This window comes from Chlamydotis macqueenii, chromosome 36 (assembly GCF_036417535.1).
Source record: "Chlamydotis macqueenii isolate bChlMac1 chromosome 36, bChlMac1.mat, whole genome shotgun sequence".
Classification (NCBI taxonomy): Eukaryota; Metazoa; Chordata; class Aves; order Otidiformes; family Otididae; genus Chlamydotis; species Chlamydotis macqueenii.
In genome coordinates, this window is record NC_141591.1 from 175186 (window position 1) to 185961 (window position 10776).

The 10776-nt window shown below is 51.2% G+C and overlaps 1 protein-coding gene and 9 non-coding genes across 10 annotated transcripts; 7 read left to right on the forward strand and 3 right to left on the reverse strand.

Moving 5' to 3' along the window:
* Positions 1–382: 382 nt before the first annotated feature.
* TRNAV-CAC (transfer RNA valine (anticodon CAC)) lies at positions 383–455 on the forward strand. The gene has a single exon. It is a non-coding gene; the product is annotated as a tRNA-Val (tRNA).
* Positions 456–966: 511 nt separating this feature from the next.
* Positions 967–1038, reverse strand: TRNAE-UUC (transfer RNA glutamic acid (anticodon UUC)). The gene has a single exon. It is a non-coding gene; the product is annotated as a tRNA-Glu (tRNA).
* Positions 1039–1265: 227 nt separating this feature from the next.
* On the forward strand, positions 1266–1337 carry TRNAE-UUC (transfer RNA glutamic acid (anticodon UUC)). Its single transcript has one exon. It is a non-coding gene; the product is annotated as a tRNA-Glu (tRNA).
* A 272-nt stretch (positions 1338–1609) lies between these two features.
* On the forward strand, positions 1610–1682 carry TRNAV-CAC (transfer RNA valine (anticodon CAC)). Its single transcript has one exon. It is a non-coding gene; the product is annotated as a tRNA-Val (tRNA).
* Positions 1683–2499: 817 nt separating this feature from the next.
* TRNAV-AAC (transfer RNA valine (anticodon AAC)) lies at positions 2500–2572 on the forward strand. Its single transcript has one exon. It is a non-coding gene; the product is annotated as a tRNA-Val (tRNA).
* Positions 2573–4051: 1479 nt separating this feature from the next.
* Positions 4052–4124, reverse strand: TRNAV-AAC (transfer RNA valine (anticodon AAC)). Its single transcript has one exon. It is a non-coding gene; the product is annotated as a tRNA-Val (tRNA).
* A 410-nt stretch (positions 4125–4534) lies between these two features.
* Positions 4535–4607, reverse strand: TRNAV-CAC (transfer RNA valine (anticodon CAC)). The gene has a single exon. It is a non-coding gene; the product is annotated as a tRNA-Val (tRNA).
* Positions 4608–6254: 1647 nt separating this feature from the next.
* On the forward strand, positions 6255–6326 carry TRNAE-CUC (transfer RNA glutamic acid (anticodon CUC)). The gene has a single exon. It is a non-coding gene; the product is annotated as a tRNA-Glu (tRNA).
* Positions 6327–6501: 175 nt separating this feature from the next.
* TRNAK-CUU (transfer RNA lysine (anticodon CUU)) lies at positions 6502–6574 on the forward strand. Its single transcript has one exon. It is a non-coding gene; the product is annotated as a tRNA-Lys (tRNA).
* Positions 6575–9325: 2751 nt separating this feature from the next.
* Positions 9326–10453, forward strand: LOC147596842 (uncharacterized). The gene is made up of 3 exons (XM_086769382.1): positions 9326–9374; positions 9885–10004; positions 10299–10453. Exons 1-3 carry the CDS (start codon positions 9326–9328, stop codon positions 10451–10453), a joined length of 324 nt encoding a protein of 107 aa, XP_086625508.1.
* The last annotated feature ends 323 nt before the right edge of the window (positions 10454–10776 follow it).

Sequence of the window (10776 nt, forward strand, 5' to 3'; positions counted from 1 at the left end):
CTCGTGTGAGGAGCGAGGAGAAACACTCCAGCAGAGAAAAATTTTTGTTGTTTGTTCGTTGTTTTTTCTTTTGGGAAGACTGGAAAATCTCCCTACCCGCGTCCTGCCGCGCGATTTTGACTTTTCTGCAAATTCCTCCGATTTTGAGGGTCCTGCAATCAAAACCAGGGATGAGCCGCTGCGAAATGCTTCCCGCTTGGATCAGTAACAGAGGCGGCGGCAGGAAGGCGGAATTCTGTGGGAATCCCGTTGAAAAGCTCTTTTAATTTCCTTTTCTTTTCTTTTTTTCTTTGCTTTGCTTTTCCTTTTTTTTTTTTCCCCCTTGTCTTTTTTATTTCTTTATTTTTTTTCCCGAAGCGAGCCCTCCCGATGCTTGTGCCGCGTTTCTGTAGTGTAGTGGTTATCACGTTCGCCTCACACGCGAAAGGTCCCCGGTTCGAAACCGGGCAGAAACAGGTCTAAAATTTTCAGTTTTCCTCCCTTTTCATGAATTTCGTGGGTGGATACTTCTACAAATTCTAGAATGGCAACCCTTGCAAAAAAAGTCTACATTTAGAGAAAAGTGGCAAAAGGGGCTCTGTTTTACTCTCTGCACTGATATTTTTCCCTGGGGACACGGCGACAAGCGGGGCATTGGCCCGTCACCAGCACATTGCTTGCTCCTGTCCCCTGCGCTGGGGATAAATGTCCTTTTTTTTTTTTCGTAGAAACGTGCAGGAACCTGTGAAAGTGTCTTTTTTCCCTCAACTGCCCCCCAATACGGGGAAGGGGAGCAGAGCCAACGCTCTCATAAATTCAGTCCCACTCATTGGCAGGAATTATTCTCCTTATAGAAACAGCTCCACTGCTTTAATCTTCCACGTATTTGGAGTTGTAGGTTATTTTCCAGTTGAACGGCAGAAATTCAGCAGAGATGGGAACGAATTGATAAAATCTGTTTAATTTTAGAAAAACACAACATTAGTTTTCCCTGACCGGGAATCGAACCCGGGCCGCGGCGGTGAAAACGCCGAATCCTAGCCACTAGACCACCAGGGACCCCACAGTCAAAGAAAATTTTAACAATCTCATATTTTATCTCTGCACGTCTGGGTGTCCCAGACTTGCTGCGTCCCATCAGTCCGAACAGAACTTGCTTTGCTCCGGCCGCAGAATTAATAAAAAATAGTTACATTATTAAAAATAAGGAAAAAAAATATTTAAAACAAAATTAATTAAACCCGTTTGTTTTTTACTGAATTTTACTGAACTTACTAAATTACTTCTCCCTGGTGGTCTAGTGGCTAGGATCCGGCGCTTTCACCGCCGTGGCCCGGGTTCGATTCCCGGTCAGGGAACGTTTCTCTAGATAAAGTGAAATTTTGAGAAAAGTCATTCTTTTTCCTCCTCGGAGCTGTCACAGGAGTTACCGTCACGCCGGTGTTGAGCGATGTCACAAATAAAACCTCCTCTTCCTCGTGTCTCCGAAGTGCGCATGGCTACAAAAATGGCCATTTTCTAATGCTAACAGCAAATTCGAGGGGAACTTCGGTAGAAAAGGATCTGGAAAAGGTGGAAGAGTCCTGGGGGCATCCAGCCATGAAAGGGTCACCCAAAGCCACCAGAGTGTGTTTCTGTAGTGTAGTGGTTATCACGTTCGCCTCACACGCGAAAGGTCGCTGGTTCGAAACCAGGCAGAAACACTTCCGACTGTGCTTTTTTGGGGAGAGAGGAGGGTTTGAACACAGCTCCTTCATTTTCACCCCTTTACGGCCTCCGGAAAACCTGATGACAAAAGCGGAGCAGCCTCGCTGGGTAGCAAAAGTCCAATCATAATTTTGGGTATGACACCCGGGAACGGCGCTGAGCCATGCGATGAGCGTAGGGAAAAAACTCCACCTGGGCAAGAGAGCGGCTGGATGGGAGAGTAAAGAAGCAAGCGGAAGAGTGGAGAAATGTTTAAATAATACCAAAATCACAGAAATAGCTGCATCCCAAGAATGAAACCAATGCCGCACAAGGACAACACCCATCCGCTCATCACCACGCAGCAGAAAAACTCTGCCCTCTTGGAAGACAGCCCCCAGCACTGGGTAATTCCCACCCCGAGCTCTGTTTGGGGTCTCCGCCGTGGTACCTGCGTGAGGGCATCAGGGCAGCCCGTGTGGAGGAGCCGGGGATGAAGGCAAGCTGGGTGGATCGGCAGAGCCCATGGCCATGCACAGATGCTCCACCAAGGCGCGTTGCCAAAGGGTGAAAATCTCCGGGACTGAGCTTAAATAGAGCCCCTAGACCGTAGGCAGGGGGTCGGGGGGGGTCCCTGGTGGGTTCTTCTGGGCCGCTGATGCTCATTAGTGCGACAAGTTGGGCGGCTGGTCTTTCCATAACAGGAGGAAGGGCTGGTGGTCCCCACGGACACAGCCGTGTGGTGTGGAGCATCTCTGGGAAAGGACAATATCCAAGGAACCAAGGTTTCTTGGGAACTGCAGGAAACGCAGCCCCCAAGAGGAGGATTCCTGTGTTTCTGTAGTGTAGTGGTTATCACGTTCGCCTAACACGCGAAAGGTCCCTGGTTCGAAACCAGGCAGAAACATCACCCTCTGGTTTCTTTCTTTTGGAAGTGGGGGTTCGAACACAGCTCCTTCATTTTTCTCTCCTTCACGCCCTTCCCAAAAAACATCAACGACAAAAGCACAGCAGCACTGCTGCGTAGCAAAAGCCCAACAAGGGCTGCCACCACACAGAAACATTCTTTTCCATCACGCAATGCACACCTGCACACAAATCTTTAAATATTGCCGGGAGAGAACTGCAAACTTACTGGTTTCGTTCCTCCAAACACGCAGGAACACTCAGCAGGAGAACTGACCTCTTTCCCTTCTCCTGGGGTGTGTCCTGGAGGAACACAGCCCAGCACCAAAGCAGGGGAAATGCCTGGTCACAGCACAAACGCGTTGCCTGGGCATGGGGCAGCAGAAGCAAGTGGATCGGCATTTTTTATGATTTCTGGCAAAAGATGAGACCATTTCTGTCTGGTTTTGAGTCGAGGAGCTTTTGCATACAAGGTGAATGTGCATCCAAGCATGAACAGCCTTTGCAGGCAGCTTGGCAGGTGAAGGCTGAGGCAAAAAAAAGTCATTGAGCACCTCAGCCTTGTCCATGTCCCAAGTAACCAGGTGACCCCTTTCCTTGCGGAGGGGGCCTACATTCTCCCTGCACCTCCTTTTGTCTGTGAGGGACCTATAGAAGCTTTTCTTGTTGCTCTGGAAGTCCTTCACTATGTGCCAGCGAGGTAGGGGAAAACCCCTGAAAGTGGTGTTATAACCCCCACACTAGAGAAATGGGGTGAAGTGGGGGCTTTGCACCATCTCTCAAGAAAAGCGAACCCCATTTCCCTCTCTGGGTGCTCCCAAACACCCCACACCCCTGTGGGAAATGCACTCCTCTCCCACTTTGATCTCCCAAGCCCAGACCCCAAAACTGCTGTGTCTCAGCCCATTTTCCCAGTCTCTTGCTCTCTGCCTTGTGGGCCATCACCCCAAAGGACAGAGCTGCCCCGCTGCCTGCAAGGGCTGTTCATGCTGGGATGCACATTCACCTTGTATGCAAAAGCTCCTCGACTCAAAACCAGCCAGAAATGGTCTCATCTTTTGCCAGAAATCATAAAAAAAATGCCGATCCACTTGCTTCTGCTGCCCCATGCCCAGGCAACGCGTTTGTGCCGTGACCAGGCATTTCCCCTGCTTTGGTGCTGGGCTGTGTTCCTCCAGGACACACCCCAGGAGAAGGGAAAGAGGTCAGTTCTCCTGCTGAGTGTTCCTGCGTGTTTGGAGGAACGAAACCAGTAAGTTTGCAGTTCTCTCCCGGCAATATTTAAAGATTTGTGTGCAGGTGTGCATTGCGTGATGGAAAAGAATGTTTCTGTGTGGTGGCAGCCGTTGCTGGGCTTTTGCTACGCAGCGGTGCTGCTGCGCTTTTGTCGTTGATGTTTTTTGGGAAGGGCGTGAAGGAGAGAAAAATGAAGGAGCTGTGTTCGAACCCCCACTTCCAAAAGAAAGAAACCAGAGGGTGATGTTTCTGCCTGGTTTCGAACCAGGGACCTTTCGCGTGTTAGGCGAACGTGATAACCACTACACTACAGAAACACAGACAACTCTCTTCTGCGGGTTGCATTTCCTGCAGTTCCAAAAAAGCCTTGGTTCCTTGGACACTGCCCTTTCCCAGACATGCTCCCCACATCCATTCCCCTTTTTTGTCCTTCTTCTGACTCTTCTTTCCCTCCTCTTCCACAACCAACAGCCACAAAAACGTAGCTCTCCCCCTTTGCCAACACCCACGTGGGACACTCTTCTTCAGCATCTCCTCAGGGGGATCGAAGCCCCCCACAAGACCAACCGAAACCCAGCACCTGCCACTATGCCCAGCCATACGGACATCCCGGCGTTAAATGGCTTTGTGAGGGAGGAAGCCCCCCAGGAGCGCGCCTTCCCCGCCGCTGCCCCGAAAAGGAGCTGTGTTCGAATCCCCACTTCCAAAAAAGAATTGCGGAGAGAGGTGTTTCTGCCTGGTTTCGAACCAGGGACCTTTCGCGTGTGAGGCGAACGTGATAACCACTACACTACAGAAACACAGGAATCCTCCTCTTGGGGGTTGCGTTTCCTGCAGTTCCCAAGAAACCTTGGTTCCTTGGACATTGTCCTTTCCCAGACATGCTCCACACCACACGGCTGTGTCCATGGGGACCACCAGCCCTTCCTCCTGTTATGGAAAGACCAGCCGCCCAACTTGTCGCACTAATGAGCATCAGCGGCCCAGAAGAACCCACCAGGGACCGCCCCCCCACCCCCCTGCCTACGGTCTAGGGGCTCTATTTAAGCTCAGTCCCGGAGATTTTCACCCTTTGGCAACGCGCCTTGGTGGAGCATCTGTGCATGGCCATGGGCTCTGCCGATCCACCCAGCTTGCCTTCATCCCCGGCTCCTCCACACGGGCTGCCCTGATGCCCTCACGCAGGTACCACGGCGGAGACCCCAAACAGAGCTCGGGGTGGGAATTACCCAGTGCTGGGGGCTGTCTTCCAAGAGGGCAGAGTTTTTCTGCTGCGTGGTGATGAGCGGATGGGTGTTGTCCTTGTGCGGCATTGGTTTCATTCTTGGGATGCAGCTATTTCTGTGATTTTGGTATTATTTAAACATTTCTCCACTCTTCCGCTTGCTTCTTTACTCTCCCATCCAGCCGCTCTCTTGCCCAGGTGGAGTTTTTTTCCCTACGCTCATCCCATGGCTCAGCGCCGTTCCCGGGTGTCGTACCCAAAATTATGATTCTGCTACACTCAAACCCAAGCAACGAGTCGGCTCCCCTTCCCACCAATGATTTCCATGTTTGTTCATCCCACGAACGAGCTGGAAAAAATAAGAATGCGTGGAGGAGGAGGCTTTGCAGTCATGCATTCCTGCTTCTGGATGGAATTGTTTGTTCTTGGGATGTGGCCTGGAACAGCAGCTAAAATCTCAGGCTCCACATTGAGTTACCTCTCTGGAGCAACCCCCACTGTTGTTAAATCTGGGCTTTCCCCTGCTTGCTGCATCGCTGCCGACCTCCATCGCCACACAGCTTTTGTTAAATCTCTTTGCTGTTTGTGTTCCGACTCTTCTGGAAACTCAGCTGTAAAAAGCCCGGCAGGGGAAACTGTGGCACTTTTTCCTCCTGCTCCAGCCTTATTTCTGTTCCGCTCACGGACACGTGCCGGTGTAATGCTCCCTGTAGCATGGAATGTTGGGAGTGGAAGTGATTTCTTTCCCAAAAGGGAGACTTTGCTGTAAAATCAGGAGCTATGTGTGCAGTAGTTGAAGAAAGAGCCCTGTGTCATGATTGAACCATGTTCAGACATGGGAAAGATGCCTAAAAATCAGGGAAAAAGAAATCAGTAAATGAGGTGAAATTCCCATGAATCGCAAGGATCCGGCTGATCTCCTTGCAGCAATGTCAAACCCTACATATTTTTCTAGGAGGGCCACCGAAACGGTGGTAGTCTGCTCTTTCCCACTCGTACATCGGACGCAAGAAAAGGTGAAAACTTTGTCATGTGGGGTGTTGTGTGGGCGGCTGAAGGCACGGAGATGAAGCCAGCAGTGGGAAAGTTGGGATTTTACCATCTAGCAAAGGAAAGAAGTGGAAAACATGGCGAGAGCCTCCTGTGCACCCAGTGCGACCTCAATAATCTGTGCTTCTCGTATCTGGCGTTATATCCGGGGGAAAAAAGAGCGGTTGGCAGCTCCCTGGTGGTCTAGTGGTTAGGATTCGGCGCTCTCACCGCCGCGGCCCGGGTTCGATTCCCGGTCAGGGAAAAAGCGTTTCTTTTTTAATTTTTAAATGTAGCGGAACCCGAAGCATCCAGGTCCCTCCCTGGCTGTGGGTGCAGGGTCACCACCCCTCTCCCCCAAAAATCACCCCCCGCGACTTGCACCTCCTGCGTCTGCGCTGATGCTCAGAGTTCTGCACCATCGCTGCTTTTTCAGCACAGCCCGGCTAGCTCAGTCGGTAGAGCATGAGACTCTTAATCTCAGGGTCGTGGGTTCGAGCCCCACGTTGGGCGTTACATGGCTTTTTTTTTTTTTTTTTTTTTCCCCCCCTCATTCTCGTAGCGCTGTTTCACGCAGGGCACAGCATCAGCACTGGGAGACGTTTTGGGGGGGAAAAAAGGGGAAGGAGCTGCACCTCCCAACAAAAATTGAGTATCATACAGCAGTCAGGGTGGCCACCTTTTTCTCCGAAAGGAGCAAAGACGCCTGCTTTCTCACCCTTTCCGTCATTTGTCTCTGATTTAAATTCTCCTTCAATCCCTAGTATCGCAGAGCGATACCTGCTTGTTCTCACCTCGAGCCCTGACGTTGTGTGTTATTGCTTTACACGGTTTGCAGCGTTACCTGCCGTACCAAAATGCTCTCAAAGTGCCTGAAAAAAAAAAGTCCCAGGGAATTCACATTCTTCAGTTTATAGCACAATGCATTTAAATACAGAGGAAAAAGTAAAATGATACCCTGTTTTCCTGTCACAGATTGAGAACATCCCCTCGGGTTTAGACCCTTTTGCTCAACAGCAGAGAACGCACTACAAGAGCAGGGCAAATAGCGCAAGGCAGAGAAAAAAAACCACATTGAGCTTTGGACTGGGAAAGCATTACGCCGCCCTTTTCTGTGGAGTTATCTGGACTGGAACGTGTGTTGGACCCACGCGAAGACCCAACCCTCTGAGTTTGCTCTTCAGTTCTGGCTGCCTGGAGGAGTTGAGCTTGGCTTCACGCTTGAGGAGATGCGGATGTCATCTGTATTTGCCCTGTCAGCAAGAGAGCAGCTGCATAAACATCACGTTGGGTTGGTAGAGGTGAAGCCAAAAGACTTGGAAATAACTCTGAGCAGGTAAGCAGGTTTCCCAGAATCATGTCCTAAATAAACCTGTCATTAATTAAGGCTGCAACCATCCAGCTTAAACCCTCCAGAAAAGAGACCTGACTGGGGACACCAGCCTTCGGGCTCTGCTACGAGCCATATTTCCCAAGCACGTGTGGTCCTTGAGTTGTGTTGGTTCTTGGTGCGCTTCTGGCCACCGTAAGCAGTCATCCACCCATTGGGGATTGTCAACTGGCTTTCCACTACCTGATGTCCCACCAAAGCCAGGGCACGAGCTTGTTTGCTCCACATGGAGTAATAGGGTGATTTTCAACGAAGCCAACAACCCTGGTCTGGAGGAGCCTTTGGGTTGAAGGGGTGTGAGAAAACAGCGCGTTTTAGGTGTTCCAGGTCCCATGCACGGAGTAGCTCAGCTGGCGGAGAGGCTGGATAAGAAAATCAAACCAAGAAAAAAGACCGGCAAAGAGGGGAGAGGGTAGGAAGTGCTGGAACTCTTTTATCGTAGGCCAAGTCCAACATGCAAGCTAAGGAGAAATGGGCTCCAGGATCAGGAGCCCGTTTGGTCCGGTCTTTACTCCATGAAAAACTGCACTCGGTGGGATAAATCAGTGTCAATCAAATGTGGTGCTGACCAGAGAGGGGGATAGGGAAGGGAGGAGGGAGAGTTTGCTTTTTGGCAGGATCCCGCAAGTGGGATGAGGCACATCCTTCTACCCATTGTTGGTGCTTTTTGAGGAGGAAATATAAAATTTTTCTCAAAAGGGGACTTCACAAGCAGAGAGGGGCTATAGGCTTACTCATAGGTCTATAAAATCTGCCTCTTTGGGCCTTTCCTGCAGAGTTAACCCCGGGTTGGCTTCAAAGCTGGAAGCTGGAGGTGTTTCTCTGCACAAGGGAGGTTAAAGGGCCTGAGAACCTGTAGACTCACTCACGCAATGAATGACTCCATGTCCTGGAAGGTCCGGCCGGACTCGGTGAGGAGCCGTGTGTTTGCCCAGCTGTGAGCAGAAGCATTGTTCCCACCAAACAATTATCCCCCGTTGGCCCCAAGGTCGTTCAGGTCCTGGCTCAGCCCAAGCGTAGGAGAAGGGATAAAGGCAACGGGGACGCGTGGCCGGCAGGTGCTCAGGACTCGGACGGGAAAGCAGAGTTTGGTAAGGGACTCTCTCTTGGGGTTTTGTTTTGTGACTTTTTCCGTGTCTTCCTTCTGTGTTTCGCATCCGCTGGCACCATCCCAACACACCCTCTTAAATCTCGCAGGGAAGAGCTTCCACTTACTCGAATGCCCCTGGTTTTATACTCAAAATTAGGCGTTTTCCTAGATCAGCATTGAATTTTGGTGAGAAAAACAGTGGAAACAGATGGTATTGGCAGCCTGGCTAGCTCAGTTGGTAGGGGATGATGTTATTCATCTCAGACTCCAGAAGTCTGAGCCCCACGTTTGGCATTTAAGCCTTTTTTTTCCCTTTCTTTTCCCAAACCTGCCTGCTTCCGGGTACAGACAATTGCCACTGCTATGTCTAAACAAGAGGTGGAAGCATCTTAGGAAATAAAGAAACGTGGGGGGTTTTTTCCTTATCAGATTGTTTTATTCACTTGGGAGATTTCTGCCTTGAAAGCGTGGCTGTTAATTTTAACCGAGCAGAAAGGCAGAATTGCCTGTATTTCAACATTTTAAGGTGCTGGAGGATTGCCTAATAACGCGGATCAAGTTTCTCTACTCGTTTTGCCCCAAAAGGGACATCACAAATATCTGCACTGTGAGGTTTTTGCCTGATTTTCCCCCTTTTAGCAAGTTTCCCCTCTGCTAGAAGGCTGATGACTGAGGAAACTCATTACAGGGATAGATAAACTGCCTGAGCCATTCCGATTCCATAGGTAACCCCGTGCTGGGTGGAGGTGCAGCTGGGAGGTCAGGATCTGTCCCCTTTCCCAAGATGAAGGTGCTCTTTGTGGGGCTGACCCTTGTCTTGTGCATCGGAGTGGGTAAGTTGAAGGGGGGGCGGTCACAGCTAAATGGGGTTTGATAGAGGGTGGGGGGATACCTGATGGCCATTGGGTGGGTCTTGCCAAGCCCTTGAAGTGTGTAGAGCTGTCACTGTTCGACCCGGAGTTGCGAAACTTCCAAGCTGAGTTATGAAACCCAAAGAGACCTCCTCTAGGCCAGCAGCTCCGGCTGTAGGTTGCCAGATCCTGGGCCTCAGAGAGCTGTGGTGGTGGTCTTGCTGTGGATGAACCCCACCCCAGAGCCCACATCCACATGGTGCCTCTGCCAAAAAGGGTTGAAGCGTCCGTAGGCATCACTTACCTCTTCCCTACGGATGTGGGCTCTGGTTACTGGGTCTGTTGGTGAAGGTCCCTTGGTCCCTTTCCTGGTGGCCCCCACCTCATCTCTGGGTGTCACCCCATCTCATTGTAGGGGCGTTCGAAGCCATACTCCCCATGGCTTTGCAGAACAGAGCCCCACGTTCATGGTTTCTTCTCTGTCTGCCACAGTCGAGGCCCTTCAATGCAAAGTCTGCAAGTACAAGATCCCCTTCGTCGGATGCTTCCGGGGAGCGAACGAAACCACGTGTGGGCGGAGAGAGAAATGTGCCATCATTAAAACCTCTCTGGGTGCGTAGCCGAGGCAGCGGTCAGGTCAAAACCGCGCGTTTCCTCTGGTTCGGTGGGGGTTGCCCTTGCCTTTGGAGAACCAGGTTGGTTTGCAGAAAGAATGAGGATGCGATGACGAACCTGGCGTGGGAAAGGGCTAATGGAAGGGGCCGGATTCCTTCTCTCAATGAAGGTTGCCCAACACATGGTTAAAAACGTCCTTTTTGGACAAAGGAGAGACAGTCTCCCAAACTTTTATTAGTTCGGTGCTGCTTGCTTCTAACTACGATCCCTCCCCGCCCACCCCCTCTGCAGGGAAGGTGACCCTCTACTACCAGCAAGGCTGCACCTCCGCCATGAACTGCGGCCGAGAACGCGCATCCGATGCCGAGTCCCGCCTGACGTCCCGCTATTCCTGCTGCGAGACGGACCTCTGCAACGAGGAGTGGGACGAGGACCCCACAGACTAACTCGGATCAGGGCTGCTGAGGTGGTCCAGCTGTTTCAGCGTAGGAGCCCCCAGTTTAATCTTGGGCGGTTATCACCCTAAATTAGGACGGTTGGACCCCCACTGTCTGCCGGGCTCTCCTATCCATCTGGCCTGATTTCCTTTCAGCTCTAGCAATAAACCTGCAGGCTTATAACTGGCAGCTGGATTTGGCTCGCGCGCGTGTTTTCCTTCTCCAGACAGACGCTCCTGTTAACAGCTCTTCACGCTCAGCATTCTCAGTGGTCTGGAAGCGGCTCGTGGCCCCGAACATAATCCGGATACTAAAACCCCAAGGGCAAGCCA